The 21,348-nt window shown below is 37.9% G+C and overlaps 1 protein-coding gene across 1 annotated transcript in view; it reads right to left on the bottom strand.

Annotated features, from left to right (window-relative positions):
• The window catches only part of top2a (DNA topoisomerase II alpha), a 50,702-nt gene that overhangs the window by 22,935 nt on the left and 6,419 nt on the right, over window positions 1–21,348 (bottom strand). The window contains exons 7-22 of the mRNA XM_056469180.1: window positions 20,648–20,860; window positions 20,380–20,553; window positions 19,788–19,889; window positions 19,564–19,701; window positions 10,255–10,393; window positions 10,015–10,172; window positions 6,145–6,270; window positions 5,950–6,060; window positions 5,750–5,855; window positions 5,440–5,549; window positions 3,524–3,616; window positions 3,305–3,419; window positions 2,965–3,086; window positions 1,557–1,705; window positions 1,222–1,453; window positions 976–1,110 (exon numbers count right to left, since the gene is read on the bottom strand). Coding sequence (XP_056325155.1) covers window positions 976–1,110; window positions 1,222–1,453; window positions 1,557–1,705; window positions 2,965–3,086; window positions 3,305–3,419; window positions 3,524–3,616; window positions 5,440–5,549; window positions 5,750–5,855; window positions 5,950–6,060; window positions 6,145–6,270; window positions 10,015–10,172; window positions 10,255–10,393; window positions 19,564–19,701; window positions 19,788–19,889; window positions 20,380–20,553; window positions 20,648–20,860 — 2,223 coding nt within the window. The remainder of the gene's footprint in view (window positions 1–975; window positions 1,111–1,221; window positions 1,454–1,556; window positions 1,706–2,964; window positions 3,087–3,304; window positions 3,420–3,523; window positions 3,617–5,439; window positions 5,550–5,749; window positions 5,856–5,949; window positions 6,061–6,144; window positions 6,271–10,014; window positions 10,173–10,254; window positions 10,394–19,563; window positions 19,702–19,787; window positions 19,890–20,379; window positions 20,554–20,647; window positions 20,861–21,348) is intronic.

Below are 21,348 nucleotides of genomic sequence, written 5' to 3' on the forward strand. Positions count from 1 at the left end.
AAGATAATTTCAATACCTTTTTAAAATTTTTTGAAGACCTTCTCACAATAATTTAAGACTTCAATGTCTTAAAGGAGTTCGCAAACTTGAATTCTCCCATTTTGCCGTCGGTTTTGCTACATGTTGAGAGCATCACATCACCTTCCTGCGTTTGTCGCAAATTATGTGACATTACCCGGACGCACCCAGCCCAAACCAATCGAGAAAAAAAAAAAAAAAAAAAAAAAAAAAAAAAATTAAATTAAATAAATAAATAAATAAATAAATAAATAAATAAATAAATATATATATATATATATATACACACATTATATCTTTATGATAACATAATACATGCCTTCAGAGATTTTCTAAAGATAAATATATTTAAAAAAAATAACGCAACTGGTATAACTACAACAGTCGCGTACATCTGATCTCATATGAAGCAAGAGATCACAATGACATGATAACATGTGCAGGTGCTGTAGTGCCGCCCCAATTCTTAGGGGTAAATTTTAAAGCCCTTCCCCTCCACACTGTTTCAAGAGCCAAAGGGAAGGGGTACAGAAATAGAATTGGGTTTGGGCCTAGGTATAATTCTCAATATTAACGATCCATTAACTATGATTTCTATATAAAACTACTAATTAGCTGCTTGTTAATAGTTAAGGTAGTAGTTGAGATTAGGTAGGCTTAGGGATACAAAAAAAAAAAAAAAAAAGCAAATTTCATAATAATTGAAAACAAGCCAGTTAGCAGCGAGAATAGGTGTTACTAAATTCTTTTTGTGCTCCTAATTTTATCCATATGGCCTTAAGGGAAAAATATTAAGCCCTGAATACATAATTTCTACAGTTTGTCAGCCATAATAATTATATAGCTAGGGAGTGTTAATCATATATAAAAAAAAAAAAAAAAAAAAAGCCTTTATTGTTGTAAGAAAGCATCAAAAAACGATTACGACAGATAAGTCGGAGTACAATAAAAACAGACCTGTGTCCAGGTTTTGACTGGCAGCTCTGTGATCTCGATGGTGGTGGAGTCAATGATGGCCACCTCTCCATTATTCACATACTGATTCTTTGCCAGCTCATCAATGGTCCCCTTGAAGCCCTTATAGCTGGGCAGCTGTAGATATATATATTCACAGTGTAATGTTAATAAAGGCTGGTTTGGATCAATATCATTAATAGGAAAAGCTCTATATATGTGATAAATATCATACAGGTTTAACTTTACCATGGGGAGCGGCTCTTCTCCGTTAAGCATGCGGTGAATATTGTTGATGATTTCTCGCACGTCATAGTTAGGGATACGGCTGGCCCATCCTGTGCCAATACCTTCACCTCCATTAGCCAGCACCAGAGGGATGATGGGCATGTACCACTCCGGTTCCACTCGCAAATTGTCATCGTAGTTGTACTTCAGCAGGTTGTCGTCCACCGCAGGGAACAGTAGACGAGAAAGTGTACTGAATAAAAGAATTTCCTATTAATTTAGTTGCAATTCATTTAAAAATACCAAGATTTATGCTTAATGAGTTTCAAAAACTTGAGATTAAATTGTCTGTGCACCTGAGCATAGTAAAGATGTATCTGGGGCTGGCCGAGTCTTTGCCTCCATGCAGACGTGTGCCAAACTGACCCAGAGGCTGGAGCAGGTTCAAATTATTACTGCCCACAAAATTCTGAGCAAGACCCACAATGGTCATCATCAGAGAAACCTGAGAAAAAAAATATTTTTCAGATGTATGAATGTTACCAAGTTCACTGGCCTTTAAGGGTGTAACAAGGTTTGGTTTAAATTTGTTGTTTATATAAACCCAAATAAAATAAATAAAACCAAATTGCATGAATCTAATAAAGTAATTCACTGTTTAAAAAAAAAAAAAAAAAAAAAGGAAATATAAAGTGCAAGTGAAAGTTAAACTCAAATGGGGAGAATGAACCGATATGGATTTTAATAAGCAGCTATTTACATTTTTTGCTGTAATGATCAAATAAATTGCTATATAGTCAACGAGGAATAAAAAAAAAAAAAAAAAAAAACATTTAGGATGTCAGCACATTTTTATTTTACCTGTAATCAAAACTGATCATATAAGTGTATTTAACTAATTAACCACATGGGGGAGACTTGAGCAAATGATGAATGTTGCTAAATATATCCTTGTCTGAACTCTGATCTGATCTATATACACATTATGCACAGAAAACAAAAATTGCATTCGAGACATGCACTAAACCAAATGTCCTGTACCGGAAAGTTGTTATGAACATGTAACTGTTACACCCCTACTGGCCTTACATAGACATCAGATTGACAAATCATTGTGTAGTTTCAAAATTTAACATCCACATACATTTAAATCTTAACAAAATCTGAATTATTTTGAATTGAGCAGTCAAAATCAAAAGCAATCTGAAGTCTCGTGAAATGCCAAGTTTGAGCTTGGGTCAACCATGGTTTATTGCTGCACGCCATGTCATGGGTGTGCATAAAATAATTATAAAAAGATGCTTCCTGTGTTTTTATTTCCCTGGCTTGTCACATGCAAGTGACGATTCTGTACTGTTGTGCCTATAAAAGGGTCCTAAAAAAGTCGTTATATAAACTACTTCGGTACTTTTGACGAGGGCTGTGTGATTTGGGGAAAAGTATCTATGAAATTTTTTTTTAACAGATATTGCAATTTCGATTTGACTTGCGATTTAATTTTGTCGTCAAGCTTCAGCTCTGTATTCTGTATGTAGCTTCTTACTGCTAAAATGCAGTGTGTGTTCGTTAAAAAGGAACTGAAAATATATTAACCAACTCCAACTTTTATTCAAAATTTGTTTTTAAATATTCAGAAATGAAACACTTTTTTTTCTCTAGAGCAAACAGTAGCGAGTTATGACATCAGTCATCTCCTGGTGCCTTCGTGATGTTTTTTCATATGGTGTAAAAGCTGCAAACAACCATAAAAGTAGAAGCCCTCACCTCTCCATGGTGATAAGCTGACATCTCAGCCACTGATCCAGCCAACTGAGCCACTTTCACCTCTCTCTTATCATTCCTCTTAAAACAACAGAAGATAACTTTTCTCTGGCCTGGTTTAAGCCCTGTAAAAGAAAGTAAATAAATAAATGAAAAACCCACACATGCATTACTTTATCATATCCAAGTGCAATAACACAAATAGTCATAGCCCTAAAATGCAACTAGTTTACATGTTACTAGCATTTTTCCAACATTCTTCTATTTAAGCAAGCCGCCTACCCTTTACAACTACATTTAAGTAATGTGAATGTGGAATTCTAGGGAAAACTGGGTTTCTCACCATCCACCATGCAGGGGATTGACCTCTCGTTGTCAGAGTTGGAGAACAGCACAAGCTCTTTATTGATGAAATCATGGTAGGAGAGGGACTTGGTTGCCTGTCCGTACAGATACTCCTGCACAATTAAGAAACAAGACAATGTTGGCTGGTGGCACACATTGGCTAATTTATTACAATAAAAGCCTATCTACATGTGGAATGTCAGACGATGTGTGGCACCTCAGGCAGATTGTGTTCTCTACGCTGACGTCTGTTGATCATAAAGCTGGTCAGCCATTCCTTCCTCTCCTCTATCATCTTCTTACTAAAGGCCTACAAACAGACAGAAAGTGAAACAGTGTTTTTTTATGTAATGTTTGGCAGGTAATGACAGGTTAACGCTTAAGCGATTCATACATTTACATAATATAACTTCTACATAATACAATTTTATGAAAAATATATTAGATTGAGACCAATTGCTAAATTATGTCCAAATTTTAAAAAATAGCTTATCCAACCTAGATGATCATTTATCAGGGTTTCTGCAGATAGCATAATGTCAAATTTAAGACCTTTAAGACCATTAAATATTAAATTTAAGACCATATATGACAATATCAAAGACACACATACACCAAAAAAGAAAATGCAAAAAAAATAAAAATAAAAACATTTGTGGTAAAATAAATGTGTTCAAATAAAAAAGACAGGTTAGATGCACCATAGAACTTCAGGATAAACAAACAAACATCTTAAGGCTGATTTGTACTTTCCCCTGGCACCGCATTGCGCACCTCACGAAACGGACAAGGCTTTTATACTTGACGTGTTCGCCATGGATATATTCTTTTAAGTGACAGGGGGCAGTCAAAAGAAACAGTAAAATCAGACGGATAAACAGAAGTAGAAAGTTTCCAGAACTAGGTCATACCACTAATATCATTGACGATTTTTAAACATTGTTTTTATTATTTTTATAATTTATTATAATCAAAAGGATTTTTATAACGATTCGAGATTTTTAAAATCAAATTGATGCACCACTTTATTTTTGTTCACATCTCGAACAGTTCTACCTATTACAGTTAAATATTAATGAGAAGAGAACATGGGTTGCTCTACAATTGTATTTTTTATTATAGCAAGAATAAAAGCAGAAAAAAAGAAAAAAAAAATACTTACTAAAAACTACTGATGTTCCCCTCAACAATTCACACATTGGCTAGTTTCTGTCCTCTACTTATAAGCTAAAAAGGCAATAATGGTCCAACATTCCTGACCATTATCACCAATAAAGTCTAGAAATTGGGCATCAGTATATTGTAAACTGATATGTTCAAATATTCCTTTCCAGTTATTAAAAGACATACTTTGTTACTTAATTTTAGCTTGTAACTTGCTAATTGTTTTAAATTCTAAATTGTAATGTATACATTAGTGTAAAACCTATGAATGGTGGAAAAACATTCTGTAATATTAAAGACCACCTGGGTCTCCGCTTTTGCCATGGCCTTTTTTTGTTTTAACAAACTTATCCCTCAGGCTTTTACAAAAACTGTCCTCCTTTCCCACTGCTGTTGCAATTTCCAGTCAAGAATTATTGGTCATCTGGTTCTCCCTATGATCACGAATGGACGGATCATAAAGATGTCTGCACAGTCGTACCTGCTTCAGACAAAACCTCTTCAAAGTGTTTCTATATTCAACTCAAATCAAACGCAACGCCGCACAAACGGTTCACCCGAGTGTCAAAAAATTTTGTGAGCTCCTTCAGCCGAAATCATGTCACACGCACCCAAAGCGAACCTCCGCAAACACAGCGATGATGTCACATTCGCTGCGCGCACCGAGTTTAATAACAGAAAGCTGACTGGCTATTGCATGTTGGTCTCAAACCGCAAATTGCATTAGGACTAGTGAAATAAAGAACTTCAACACCACGAAAACAAAGCAACAACAAAAAAATAATTTAAATGAACATTAGATAGCGTTTTATGAACATCGGAAAAGAACTGTGTAAAAATATTTAAGAACTAGAACAGCAAATGTAAGACTTTAAGGCCTAAAACTTCAATTTCTAAATTATAGACTTAAGACCCCGTGGAAACCTTGTTTTTTGCAACATTTTAATGTAACACTGAAAAGATAGGTACCAGGGTGATAGCCTCATCATCAGCCGGCCCGGAGTACTTAAAAGGGATTCGATGTCTTGTCATATCCGAAAAATACTCTTTGGCCTCCTTTGATGTGCTGGTACCCAAACCTGAAGAGAAGTAAATAGAAGGTTACAAATCATCATGCACATTTGAAATAAACCTTTAAAGGTTCTATGTAAACACCAATTGTGCTGTACCCTATCAGTGACCCAATTTTTTTTTTTTTAACATCACTCGCACAGACAGAGATATAGTAAAACCATAGCTTACATTTGCCAGTGGACTACCACAGGTGTTTAAGACAAACCTTTGTAGTATTTGATTTTCCAGGATTTGATGCTACTCTGCTTCTCCTTCCACTCAGTGAACTCTGGGATACTGTAGAAAGAAATCTCCTGCTTCTTATTGGATGCCTAGAATATAAAACAGCACAGCGTTAATGAAGTGGTTCCATAACAAGGATTTTAATGTATTGTTTACATCAAGGGCTGTTGGCTTCATGATTACCTTGATGATAGGGGTGATGAACTCTTCCAGAAAGTTATGGCGCAGCAGTGATGGCCAGTTATGATGGATGAAGTTGATCAGCAGACCTTTAATGTGAGATCCATCTTGATCCTGTGGAAGTCACCCATCATTATATACACAGCAAACAACCACTGTTCTATATTTCACAATAGATGCACCAGGGCAGAGTCTGACCTGATCTGTCATGATCATGAGCTTGCCATAGCGCAGACTCTTGAGTGACTCAGGGTCACTGTAGTTCTTTTTGTACTGAAGACCCAGGATCTTAATGATGTTGTTGATCTCAGCATTTTCCATGATCTACAAAAAATAAAAATTGATGACACAGAAAGAAAAATGAATGCTAATACACTTTAAAAAGTTCCAAATCCATCTGACTTTTTTTGCATGGAGCACTAGAGATGTAGCACAATGTCTGTTTTAAGTCTTCTAATTTGAGACACGGCCTACATTTACCTTAAAATCACCGACATTTTACAGAAAAAACCTAATTATGCCAAGTGAAAAACAAAGTCAAACAATATAATAATAATAACATTACCTAAAATAAAAATGTGCGTCTCTTGCGACCTTGTCAAATTTCTTAGAGACCCTTCTCTTTGATTGTCTGCGTTTTACTCAAGACCATGGTACACTGTTTTAGATTTATTTATAGTTCTGCATAGAGTGTACGCAGTAGATCCTGTGCAGTCTTCACACAATCGCACACCATTAAGCCTGATTTATACTTCTGCCTGGTGCCGCATCGCGCACCTCTGCTGAGCACGTGCGCACCTCGTGAAATAGACAAAGCTTTTATACTTGACGCGTTCACGGTTCAGATATTCTTTATTGGCCTGTATCCACTGAGTGGTACGGTACGCTTTTATGGCCGTTTCCACTGTCAAAGGGTACCTAAAAGCGAACCGCACCGTACCACTTTTTGGTCACGCTTTGCAAAGGGTACCAACAGGCCCAAAAAGGTACCATAAGGCGAATATAGACACGCAGCTGAACGCTATTGGCTTAGAGAATAACATCACTGGCAGAAGCAGGAGAATGAAAACAAAGGAAGCGCCATTTTTAGAAACACAGCCGAGATATTACACTGTTATAATATATACATATAATAACAAACCATGGTCGACCCGAGCTCAAACAATGTCGTCATCTTGATGAACAGCCACAAAGCCAAGAAGAACAAAATCTGTCATGTCCTGTTTTTGTTTTACGAGCCCATCTACAGCGCGAGCAGTTTCAGTTTCCAGAGAGCTTGCTGTGCGTCTATATTTGAAATAAGCTTTTTGAGCTTGTATCAATATTGTGCGTGTGATCATTGAAGCGCTCTGATATCTGATCCTGTCAGGACGAGACAAACGCGAGAGTGAAGCGAGAAAAAACAAAGGAAAAGCCAGAAAAAAAAAGCAGCAAATGATGCTTCAGCAACCTAAAAGATAAATAAACTGCCATGTTAAACTATTATCATCACCTTATGAACTATTATGAATTCGGAATGACAGAATTACTTTTTTAATAAGAGGTTAGATGTGCTGGTGAAGATTAAAGACACATATGAGATTATTGCTCTGACTGTGGGCTATATTTCATGTTTTTGAAAAAAGGACTAAATGTATGCTGCGTGTAGTTTTTCTGTAATTGGTAACAAATCGGAGACTGTAAGGGTCTGTTCATTTATTTATTTATATAATTGCAGACGTTCCATTTCGCACTGCCATTGATCTGCAGTAATAATCAAATCATGTTCATAGAAATCTTAATGAACATTTACACATAAGGATTTGTGTGTAAAGCATCTGTTTTGTGAGAAGGGCTTCTAATACGATATGTGAAAGACCCTTACGTAGGGGTGGGCGATATGACCTAAAATTAATATCATGGTATTTTTCATCTTTTGAACGGTGACGGTATAATATCATGGTATTACTTTAAATAGCAAAATAATATACATCTCAAGGAAGAACCAACAAAAGAAAGTCTCACTTCTATCACTCTGTAAAAGTTTTGGTTTGGGTTTGTCTCATTGTAAATGCTCAGTCTCGTTATGAGCTGATCTTAATTTTTCTGTGTTGGTGGAGTCAGCCGCACCAATTCATGAGCAGAAAGAGTAGGATTGTCATGATGACCACCAGCGCGATACCGCTCTTTGTTATGAGCCGTAGTTTCAGTGTAAACTTAGTAAAGGCAAGTTTTTTAGGCGATGATGTGTAGAGTATTAGATTTTACATTTAGCAAACATTTGCGCCAAACACTCGATTGATCTCAGCTGGCGGATCAACATTTACCTCATGTCGTGGTCGCTGTCATCTGCGCCATTATTATAACTTTGGGTGAGGTTTGCAAACCTGTGTACTTTCACTCTTCAGCCGTTTGCATTTCCTGCTGTAACAAAAGCTCCCTGTTATCTGACAGCGGGAAGCGTTGAGTGATCGACAGCTAATATGAACCAATAGAGCGGCAGGGTAGAGCGATTCAGCAAGTTCTTAGAGAAAATCAAATCAGGTCGCACTACAACCATTATATTCAGTCGCACAAATGCTCCCAAATATATTATGAGGGCGCATGCATTACATTTCAGCCGCACATGCGACCAAAATGGTCGCAATTTCGAGCCCTGTAGTATAAGGACATGTATTCAGACCACAACTGAACGTTTGAAGAAAATTTAATGCCTCATTTACAATTAGCTATTATTGATGTAAATGCAGCCGTTCAAGGTACATAATTGATGTATTACGGTATTAGAAAATCCATGTCGTGGCGCAATGTCACACCGGTGATGACTATGACACCGGTGTACCGCCCACCCCTACCCTTATGGCTTTACTGCGACATTTGAGTAAATGACGTTGTCTGAAACTTTGTCGTACACCACACCCACCAAAAGGGTACCCTTTTGCCAATGGAAACACAAGCTTGATAAAGGTGACCCATACCGTACCTCTCAGTGGAAACTGGCCATAATGACAGGGGTGGTCAAAAGAAACTGACCGTAAAATCAGACAGATAAATAGAAAAAAAGAACGCTTCTGGAACATATACATACTGATGTGTTTAAATGTTCTTTTCCAGTTATCAAAGAAATAATTAGTTACTTCGCTTTAGTTTTGTAACTATTAAATTGTTTTAAATTAAAAAAATTGTAACATATATCAGTATAAAACCTATGAATAGTGCAAAAACATACTCTGTAATTGTGTACCTGGGTCTCCACTTTTGCCATGGCCAATTTAACCCTCCAGTTTTTTTTTTACTTTTTAACCAAAACTTACTTCCTTTCAAATGGCTGTTGCAATTTCAAACGGCTATGATCACAGATCATAAAGATGTCTGCACAGTCGTACCTGACCTGTTTCAGACAAAATCTCTTCAAAGTGATTCATATTCAACTCAAATCAAACATGGCGCTGCACAAACGGTTTGCTCGAGTCTCCAAAAAAATAAAATAAAATAAATAGTGCACTCCACCAGCCAAAATCATGTCGCAAGCACCCAAAGCAAACACAGATGTCATATTTACCGAGGCGAACTAGCGGGCACGTTGAGCATAAACCAGGCTTTAGCCATACCCTGATGCACACCTCTCAAAAAAGTACACATCGAGACAAAATGTAGCATAAGATTGGTCGGCTTGGCATCGGTGACTAGTGTACGTATGGCTGAGAGAGGCATGAGTGTTTAACAAGCAGTGCTACCTAAAAGGGCATATAATCCCCCTCCAAAATGGCGTTCCAAACTGAAGTGCTCAAAATTGGCCACTTCCAAGAGAATGATTTTTGATTATGAAAAATACAACTGATAGGCACTTTGGGTCCACATGGTCCTTTGAGCAGGAAAGTTGTTTAGGGTAACACTGCACTCAATTCGGAAGGGCTCCAATTCCTTCAAAAAGGATCCTCCAAAGGGATTAGGGCATATAAATAAATTCATCTGCATGGAATCCCTCTTTTGGTGCACAATCTCTTTCTCTCTCACGCATGCATGCACACACACTGTTGTGTAGTATGTAACTAAACATGAAAGTGATTCATTTTTAAAGTCACTGACCTGTTTGTGTGACGCTTCTCGAACGTTGAGCATTTTACCACGCAGAGGGAAGACACCATAGCGATCCCGTCCCACCACACCCAGACCCGACACGGCCAAAGTTTTGGCCGAGTCTCCTTCGGTCAGGATTAGAGTGCAGCTATTGGAGTTTTTTCCACCTAAAACAAAAAAGCACACTGCAATGAACATCCAAGCTGAAGGCATCATAACCATTTAACATTACAACAAACCTCTTGTTACCTGCATCGTTGGCATCATCCAGCTTGGGTACTCCTTTAATCTTCGTGTGTTTGACAGCTGAGCATTTCTTATTGAGCTGTGCCTGGGCTTTAAACTTCACCCAGTTCATAATGCTTTCCACAATTCCACATCCATTAGCCTACAGACATAGACGGATTAGGAGTTTGTTAGAGCTTTAAAAGTTTTTAAAAATTGACCAACTTAAGGAGCCCCTTTTATGTTTTTTTTAAAATGACTTTCCATGTAGTGTGTAACACAGCTCTAAGTAAAGTGAAATATCCAGCTAAGGCTTAAATCTGAAAGTGGACAGTGTATAAAACTATTGATTCATTTATAAAAAAAAAGTCGACTCATAGTGCTTCAAATGAATCGTCTTGATAACGAGTCTTTAGCCGTTTCGTCGTGATGTCGATATGAAACAAGCCCCGCCCAATCGTTGCACGCGCAAACCCGGGAAAATTTAAACCTGCTGTCCTGCCCACTAATACAGTAGCAAAGAAAAAGAGGACGACCAACAGATCCCAGTTGAATCAAGTCATGAAGACACTGTGCTCAGCTTGATATTATTGGAAGTGTGAGGGGAAAATTAGTGTTATTTTCTCTATGCAAAGATAAAACTGTGAAGAGTCAGTGGTTGAGGTTTATTTTTGCAAAAATTCCTCAGCATAATAGCCCAGCCTGTGCTGTTTCAGTCTTTTTTCTAACGCATGCTTCTGCAATCTAAACGCTTACAACGGGCGATTCGTCGGACATTTGTAAAAGGAAGGATCAGAAAAGACTATTGATGTATGAGATTTTGACAGAGCTCGACAGGAACTTTAACAGTACACATTTCATGGATCAGTTTCTTCCGCCATTTCACAAGTGTAAGTAAATGGTTGCCTCCTTGTTATCTCTAGCTTGTATAATTATGCATTTAATTGTGTTTTGTTACTTGTAACTGCGTGTACTGTATCTGGTTAATTCATATTCTCATATGGTGTCTAATGCCACGTGCTGCTTTGTTTACAGATTTAAATGCTTTTATGAGCTCATAATCTACTGCCGTTTGTCATTGCTATGGCCACCGTCAGCTGTTCCTAGACACGTGCAGCGTGTCAAGGTTCAGAATAGTTCAACTTTTGACGCTGTATGGATGAATACTGAATGTGTGTGAGAACCGGGTACTGTGGTGTTAGTAAGTTAACTATGAAGAGTGTTTCGGGCGGCTGCTGTGATTGGATCCTATACCAATGTTGGCGACCCAGGGGCTTCACAGACCGTACCAAAATGCTGGGGACCGGAGGTGGGGGTGGTTGAAATTACGGGAGTTTTCCAGGGTAAATAACAAAAAGGGTGGGTGGGTGGCTGGAGATTAGGGCTGGGTATCGTTCCAAAATTTTTGATACCGATACCCTGAATTCGATACCGGTTCCGAACGATACTTTTTTCGATACTTTTATTTAAAGAAATATATTTTAGCAAGATTATTTTTTCAGGATGTTCGTGACACTTTTCACAGCAGGCTTATCTCGAAGACCAATAAACAAAGCAATAAAAGCACAAAATGAACAAAGTGTAGTTAACAATATATTAGTGCAAAGTTAATAAAGTTCAAGCAGTTTTAAGTCAATCAGTTTTAGGTATTTGTGAGGCTTACTGCTGCTTAAAGGTTTAGTTCACCCACAAATTGAAATTCTTTCATTAATTATCTACAAATGAAGATATTTTGGATTTAATCCAAGAGCTTTCTGATCCTCCCATGGATAAATCATTGAATAAAGTTATTTTTGTTTACTTTGTGCACAGAAGTATTCTTGCAGCTTCATATAATTATGATTGAACCACTTATATTGCATGGACTTATGTTGACTATGTTTTTGGTTCCTATCTAGGCATTGAAAAATGCATATCCAGTAAATCTAACCTTTCTCCAAAGTAGAAAAAGGCAGCAAACCTTTAACAATAAAATTTGTAACGGCCCTGTGGCATTCATCTTTCCTTTCTTTGTTCATTTTTACTTTTTTGCCAGTGTAAATGGATTATCACATGATGGTCTCTTAATTCCAGGGTCAGCAGGAGCAGAGACTATAACATTAATGTGAAGAAAACATGAAAGCTAAACTGTTAATGCAGCCAAGGATAAGGACATTTATATTAGATAAGTTTAATGTGAGGTAAACTTCATTTACTGTTATTTTAGTATCAACTAGTATTTTAGTATCAACTTAGTCAGGTATTTAAAGCCATCGAAACAGTACATAACGTTACACAGCGTACGTTAGGTCAAAAAAGGATTAATAAATTTACCCCACACAAACTTAAGCCCCGTTTACACTGTCAGGTCTTGATGCCCAATTCCGTATACATCTGATACTGCCTATATCAGATTTTTATTTGTCTGTCCGTTTACACGTTCTTTTAATTGTGATATATCCAATCCATGTCTTTACACTTGCCATACAATTTACGATGCATGCATAAACAGGTTCTAGCACCTGTGCCACACTAGCCACGATGGAAGAAACGGTCTTGTTTATAGCTCTGTGAAGCATAATATAAGAAGTGAATGGTTCAGTCCAGATTTACCCCCACGCAGTTTACGTAATGGTATGGCCCTGATGTGTGTGTGTAGTAGATGTAGCATTTGCCTGTGTGCGCACTGGTGTTGTTGGAGAGAATAAAGTTGTTCTATGTGTAGCCCGCAGTGAGTGTATTATTAGCGACAAAAAGCTAAAGTTACAACACGAAGTTCACCCAACTTTAAAATTATTTTGAGGCGGAGGAGGTGGGAAAGGGCCGTCATCGCAGCTCGCGCTTATGGTTTATATGCTGTCCTCAATCATTCAGAGGAATGTGTGATTACGAGAGAGATCTCAGGTCTGGTGGGAGCAAATTGTGGCGACTTTCCTTCATGTTTTCTCTGTTGTTGTTTACCGCGTCGGAATCTCCAAACACGCTCTTTCTTCAACATTTAACCGCAGAGAAGCACCACATTGTCACAAGTTTAATGATGATCAGAACAGAACGCCTTAATAAAACTGTTTACATGACAGTCGCATTGTCACATATCCGATTTATATCTGATTTATTTCCACATATGAAGGAGACCTGAAACTATGGAAGCCCGTTCCCGCCACTGAATAAAAAAAATAATTGAAAAAAAAAAAAAAAAAAACACTTAAAAAAAACTTTAAAAATAGATTAAGTCAGAATTGCGAGTTATAAAGTCAGAATTGCGAGTTATAAAGTCAGAATTCCGAGTTATAAAGTCAGAATTCCGAGTTATAAAGTCAGAATTCTGAGTTATAAAGTCAGAATTCTGAGTTATAAAGTCAGAATTCTGAGTTATAAAGTCAGAATTGCGAGTTATAAAGTCAGAATTGCGAGTTATTAAGTCAGAATTGCGAGTTATTAAGTCAGAATTCCGAGTTACAAATAAGTTTCCTGTTATGCCGACTGGCCATAAATGGAGTTTTAAAGATGCATGCACATTAGCTCATAATCACAACATAAAGCCTATATCTGACTTTTTAATGTTTATCACGCTTTCAAAAAGGAAATGTATAGTTGAACTAGGCTGTCTATTTATTCGTATGGATTTGTTCTTTTTTTAATTATTACCATTTGGTCTAAATAGCAATTATAAAGCATTAAACAGAGCGCCTGAAACTAACTATAGGTTGTGTGATTCCTCCAAATGTCTAAAATTAGGATTTCATTACTATTTATCTATTATATGTGTAACAATTATATGATTTAATCGCAGCTGTTATTTGTTTCATATTGCAAGAGTGCCCTCGTATGGTGTATACTTGGGAGCTGCAGACATATCGTACATAGACATTATAAAGGGCTAAATCTAAAAGGGTTATATTAGTTTATATTTCAGTTCAGTAAAAGTGTCAACCAAATACTGTGTATTCCTGGCCTTTATTGGTAAACTGGGCTGCGAATCCATACCACATCAGAAGCAGAGAACCTAAAGAAAGAGTCTTTAACACTTCATTTATGGCCAATCGCCATAACAGGAAACTCCTTTAAAACTCAGAATTCTGACTTAATAACTCAGAATTGCGACTTTATAACTCAGAATTCTGACTTTATAACTCAGAATTGTGACTTTATAACTCAGAATTGTGACTTTATATCTCAGAATTGCGACTTTATAACTCAGAATTCTGACTTAATTTTTTTTTTTTATTATTATTTTTTTTTTTTTCAATTAATAATTTTTTTAATTATTATTCAGTGGCGGGAACGGGCTTCCATATGAAACCGATCGCTGAATATCTGAATGCATGCGTTTTTTTTTTTCTGTTTACACGGTCATCATACAGATTCAATCGGTCACATATGAACAAAAAATCTGAATTGGGTCACATTTATCTGCAGTGTAAACAGGGCCTTAAACTTTAACGGTACACAAGCAAGAAGTGCTAAAAGTTAACTGATTTTGTATGTCTGTTTGACGATTTGACAAGATCTGCGCGAGTGGGCGTAACCGCCGTAAACTGCTGATTTTCAAGACAGTCTCGCCGCAGCACAGCCAAATCACCAGCATTTGATCCGGGCACGTTAAGGATGCAGGTTTTCTCCAAGTGGTGCTCACTGACATTGACAAGTTTATACCCTTGGGTATTGAAATTTGGTACCGAACGAAAATGATTTTTTCGATACTCTGTAGTATCGAGACGGTTCGGTCGGTGCTTAAAAAGTATCGAACTCGATACCCAGCCCTACTGGAGATGGGTCTGAAATACGGGAGACTTGTTGATAAGCTGTGGTGGGCATTTTACTCTGTCTCGTGCTGAAAGACCAATCGCAACAGGCGGTCATTGGTCCGATCAGCTTCGTGCCAAGGAGGGGTTCGGGAACAAATTAATCGCTGAACGATTCATATGGGAGTCGCTGGGATAATCTGGTAAAAATAAATGCATATTATAAGACATCGAAAGTGTTTTTTTACCTTGCATTCTTGCATGTTGGAGACCCTTAAAACTAAAATATGACTTTTTATTGTATAATAGGGGCTCTTTAAACATCTTTAACCACCTATTAGCAAATGCTAATTTAGTAATGCAAAGTTGAGTAATTAAATTGCAATTATTTGATCCTTCGCTAAGCCACACCCGAAAACTACCACACACCAATCGGGGCTTAGCAACCGTTGCTACGTGCAGGAGGCCCATCAAGCTTTCAAGAGAAGGAAACAAGCCAAAGCGTTGACTATTTGGATTGTGCAAATCTGATACCCTGTATCCTAAAAGTTTGGACAGGGTGGTGGAATTTTTTTCCCTTTCGAAAACATGAAAGAGAAATGCCAGCATGAATCAAGCTGTGTAAAGGGTGCTAAAAGAGCGGGGTTAAATTGGATTTGTTTTCGATATTCCTGACACATTCAGTGATAGACAGCAATAACTCAAAAACGTAAAAACATCTAAACTGTGCTTCCTGCAAAAATAAAGCAGGTTGTGTTTCCCAGCTGTCTTTTTTTCCGCTCAATATTATAAAGCACTGCTCCATTTAAGCCCTCGCAATAGTCATAGTGAAAGCAATTATTTTTCCCTTCGTTTCAAGCTACGAATATTTGAAATTACATATCAACAGAACAAAATCGATATGTGATCGCACTCGTGACTTGCGTTCAATTTACTTCACCCACAGCTGTTTTTCAGTCATTTATAACCCTCATGTCCATGTCAGAGCTACAATTCACTGATATTTTAGTCCATCTTTTAGAGATTCAGTCAGTCATCGGTGACAACGTTATAGCGGGTTAGTGTCTGCTTTTATATGTGGTGTCTGATTAATATTTGCTTGTAGGGAAAATCTATTTGTTCACTTCTGCTATTTATACTTTGATTTGCATTTCAATAACTTTTTTTCCCACTTAACTGCAAATTAGAATAGAAACTGGATAAAGAGCACAAAAACATACTGACAGTAATAGGTATTGTACATTGTTATGGGTCAATGATTTGTTATGGGTCAATTTCCCCTTTCTGGCTGGTCTTTCTATGAATGAATTATGTAGAAGCACTGTCCATGCATGTTTCCTCGTCAGTAAGTAACACTATATTTCATTGCACAACAATTAATCTATCCGGTTTTTTGCCTAAAAAAGGAAAATCAGGGTTTAATTACATGCCCCACCACAGACAATAACATTTTGGACCATTGCTACACCACAATAATGCATGCATATCGCTCCGTCGCCAGGACAGCTCTAGGACTCTCCGATCCCTGCTTGGTTCATCTTATACCAACTTATAGGCAAAAACTTAAAACTACTAAACCAGTATTAAGGACTGTTAGGAGATGGACCAACGTCACAGAGCAGGTCCTACAAGCCTGTTTTAAATCCACTGACTAGAGTGTTTTTGAAGCTGCAGCCACAGACCTGGACGAGCGGACACAGAGACTGTAACATCATACATCAGTTTCTATGTGGAGTTATGCATCCCTACCAGGACCTACTTACCATTTAACAATGATAAACCATGGTTCACACCAAAACTCAGACTGCTTCGTCAGGCCAAAGAGGTTGCTTACAGGAGGGGGGACAGAATCTTGTGCAATCAGGCCAGGAACACACTGACAAAGAGGACTGGTGTGGCTAAGAAGAACTATACCAAAAAGCTGCAAAACCAGTTTTCTGCCAACGACCCTGCATCAGTGTGGAGAGGCTTGAAAGATTTTATTAACTACAAAACACCGTCCCCCAGCATCGACAGCAATAAACATCTTGCAAATGAGCTGAATATGTTCTACTGTAGATTTGACACCTCTGACCAGACACCTCACACCCGCCCAGACGGTGTTTCATCAGCCTGTCTGAGAACCTGCGCTGACCAGCTGGCTCCTATTTTCTCACAGATCACTGGAACAGCGCAAAGTTCCATCCTGCTTTAAGCGCTCCACTATCATCCCAATCCCGAAGCCAAAGATCACAGAACTCAATGACTACAGAACTGTTGCCTTAACATATGTGGCCATGAAGTCATTCGAAAGACTGGTGCTAGCATATCTGAAGGACATCACTGAACCCCTGCAGTTCGCCTATAGACCAAACCGGTCTGTGGATGATGCAGTCAACATCTGACCGCATTATACCCTACAACATCTGGACAAACTAGGAAACTACGCAAGGATTCTGTTTGTGGATTTCAGTTCTGCCTTTAACACCATCACTGCTCGAGTACAAACTGACTCAGCTCTCTGTTCCTAGCTCTGTCTGTCAATGGATCACCAGCTTTCTGACAGATAGACAGCAGCTAGTCAGAACGGGCAAAATCACATCTGACAGCCGTACCATCAGCACTGGTGCCTCTCAGGGATGTGTTCTTTCTCCACTGCTCTTCTCCCTGTACACCAACGACTGCACCGCAAAAGACCCCTCCACCATCTCATTAAGTTCGCAGATGACACTACTGTTATCGGCCTCATCCGAAACGGTAGTGAGTCTGCATACAGACAGGAGGTGGAGCAGCTGGCTTTATGGTGCAGATACAACAACCTGGAGCTGAACACACTCAAAACAGTGGAGATGATAGTGGACTTTAGGAGAAACCCCCCTGCACTCCCCCCAGTCATTCAGGTTCCTGGGCACCACCATCTCTCAGGATCTTAAGTGGGACATTCACATAGACTATATTGTGAAGAAAGCCCAGCAGAGACTGTACCTTCCTTCGTCAGCTGTGGAAGTTAAACCTGCCACAGGAGCTGCTCGTACAGTTCTACTCAGCTGTCATCCAATCCATCCTCTGCACTTCAATCACCATCTGGTTCAGCTCAGCTGCTAAAACCGACCTCCGTAGACTACAGCGAATAGTCCGAACTGCTGAATGAATCACTGGCACTACCCTTCATACACTTCAAGAACTGTACTCTTCCAGAGTGAGTAAAAGGGCTTGCAAAATCACTCTGGACGCCTCACACCCAGCACACTTCCTGTTCGAACTGTTACCGTCTGGTCAGCGCTTCAGAGTACCAAGCACAAAAACAGCCAGACACAGGAAAAGTTTCTTTTCTCAGGCTATCTACCCTATGAACAGTTAAATATTCCCCTACTGTGCAATAAACATGTCCAATACTTTCTTATACGCACTTGTACACCTTATAACTTATATATACATATATTTATAACAAATCTGTACACAATTCAACATCCAGATTTTTTGACTAAATGAATCTGTTTAATGTTTATCATCTTTTTTTTCATATTTATTTTGTGTTGTCACGTGTCACTTTATGTACACTGGAAACTTCTGTAGCCAAAACAAATTCCTTGTGTGTGTGTGTGAAGCATATTTGGCAATAAAACTGATTCTGATTTGTAAATATCTCCTCTACTGCTGTGCATGAACTAAGCTGTTGAATGGTAAGCGTAGGAGGCAGCTAGGCTAACCTAGCTTCAATTTTGATTAAATTATTTTCTAATCGGTTGCATATTATATGTCATGAATATTCACCCGTAATGCATGCTACAGTCCTTTTTTTGTCTGGTTTTCTCGGATCTCACCTGTTCGCCAAAAATGACTAATTATATCCCTGGCAATGTCTGACACTGGCGCATACATATTGTAATAGACGTGAAAGGCACGAAAGCTTGACAGGCTTAATAACAGTAACTAAAGAGGGCGGGGCTTAGTGAAGGGTCAATTATTAATGCATTACAACATAGCCTGGATGCATTAAGTAAAAAAAAAAAAAAAAAACAGTATTAGGGTTTTGGGTTGTTAAACACAGAAAAATAATTAACATGCTATTAACAGTTTGATGGAAATATTTGTTTTGCTTAAACACAATTCCACCTTCCATGGCCATTTTCATGGCAAGAAAAAGTATACTGGAGTTATAGATTATATTAAGGTTTTACATAATTTTTGCTAAAACTATAAAAATAGTTGCTAAAAATGTATTCTTCATCTGAATGAACTGAATAAAATACCTTCCTCACCGAATTAAAGCCTGCACAATCAAATAAAACATGCTTGATAGTTAAAATGGTTTTACAAATAGAGCATGTGGGAGGAACTTGTCCAAGTAGTAAAAACATGTCATCCTGGAGTGACCGATTCTACAGCAGATCTGATGCCACTGGTTAGAAAATTTATTGAAATCTTTTTCTAACATTAAGGCTAATTTTATAAAGATTGTTTTGCATGTATATCCCATTCTCTTTGTTTGATGGTAATATTGCATTAATAAACTCAAGTAATAAATAATTAACATGGACTAACCATTAAAATTTATTTTAACTGTAAATTCTCACCCATTATCCCATGACTTCTTACATCAATGAATGATTGTGAAATCAGTTCTTACCTGCTTAACAAACTTGTCACTCAGAGAGCAGGTGGAACCAAAATTCTTCTGCTGCAAGGTCATATTCTCCTTGGTCTGAGAGTCAAAGCTGGGGTTCTCAATCAGACAGTTCACAAACAACCACATATGGTTCTTGACCTGCACACCAAGTTAAACCAGCACATGACCTTTAATTTTGAATGCCATACTATTTTGGATGCAGTTTGCAGAACGTCTGGATGTACCTGGAAAGGTTTGACGGCTACTCCAGCTTTGTTCTTCTTTTTCACTACTTCAATCAGTTTGGACACAATCTGATCTGCAACATAGTCTGTGTGTCTGCCACCCTAAAACACACACCATTTTAAATCACCAAATAAAACTGAATGATTTATGAAGGGCTGCCTTTGAACTGAATTAAACATTGACTTGGTTTGTCAGAAGGAACATTTACTGTATGCATGTCCCTTAACGAATATTCCTAAAATCCTAAATTAAAGTCACTAAATCAAAAACAATAACTTTATACGATTTACATCATCTGATACAGAATCTACAATTTTGCTTTCACTTTACAGTGGCATTTCTTGTCGGAAGATTGACATCTTAGGCAAAATACCCTAAAATCCCTCCCTTCTGACCACTGCTAGCAAATAAGAGCACTAAAATAAAACATTACACACACTTTTTAATATTTTGTAGGAAACTTCACACAGACATTAAATAATCAATAGATCTGGTTTAGAATAAGACACATCTATCCGATTGAAGGTTTTATTCAAAAACACAATTTTTGAACAGTTTTGTAAAGGCTTGTTATTGAGCTGAAGACATTACCTTAGTTGTGGCGATGCTGTTAACAAAGCTGACTTGCTGGAACCCCTTTTCACTAAGGGTAAGACACACTTCCCAGCGCTCATTCACCATCTCGTGAACTACTGTCAGGGGAGAACCAGTTTCATCCACCTTTTCCTTCACATACAAGTCCACATAGGTGCGGAAATTATTAATCTGAAAGATAAAAGGAATTTAAACATGTATTTAAAAAAAATACAGAAATACAATGAACATGGGTTTAAGGGTAAATTAAATAAATATAACTTACTGGCAGCCTTTTTCCATTGAGAAAGACACGGACACCTTTAGAGGATCCAGCAATGTCATATGCTCGCCGAGTCAGTAGCGCAACAGTGTCGTTATCTAAAGCTTGCATCTTGAACTTGGCTAGGTCTGGCTGGAATGTGATGCAGGTGTAGTCGTCGCCATCGAAAGGTTTAATCTTAGATTCACCAGCTCGACCCATGTTGTCAAACCATGTCTACGGAGAAGAGATTAATACATTGTTGTAAATGGCTGCCACTAGCAAAAAAAAAAAAAAAAAACAACCCACACCAGACTTTCATACAGCTCAAGTATTACAATCACTTATCTCTACGTAAATGGATTTTTCACTAAATTCTAAACTGTCAGAACAGAGCTACACAAAGTGTTTGAGGGGCCATATTGCCATCCAAAACAACCCGAAAAAAATCTGTAGCCAAGTTTGCATTGATTCATTGGGTGAAAGGAAAATGGAGTTTGCACAAACACGCAAAATAATGATCTCAATGTGTGTGTTTTACAAATCTGGTATGACTTGACGCTTTGTACGTAGCTACTTTTATCAAGCAGTGAAGAATATGTATGGAAAACAATGAGCTGGTTGTGCCAAATTCACAGAAACGTGCCAGGAATTCGGCAGGAAATGGAGCATGTCAGCAACAACATAAATGCTTGGAAAATGAAGCTTACTTTGTATCCAAAATT

Source organism: Danio aesculapii, chromosome 12, assembly GCF_903798145.1.
Source record: "Danio aesculapii chromosome 12, fDanAes4.1, whole genome shotgun sequence".
Classification (NCBI taxonomy): Eukaryota; Metazoa; Chordata; class Actinopteri; order Cypriniformes; family Danionidae; genus Danio; species Danio aesculapii.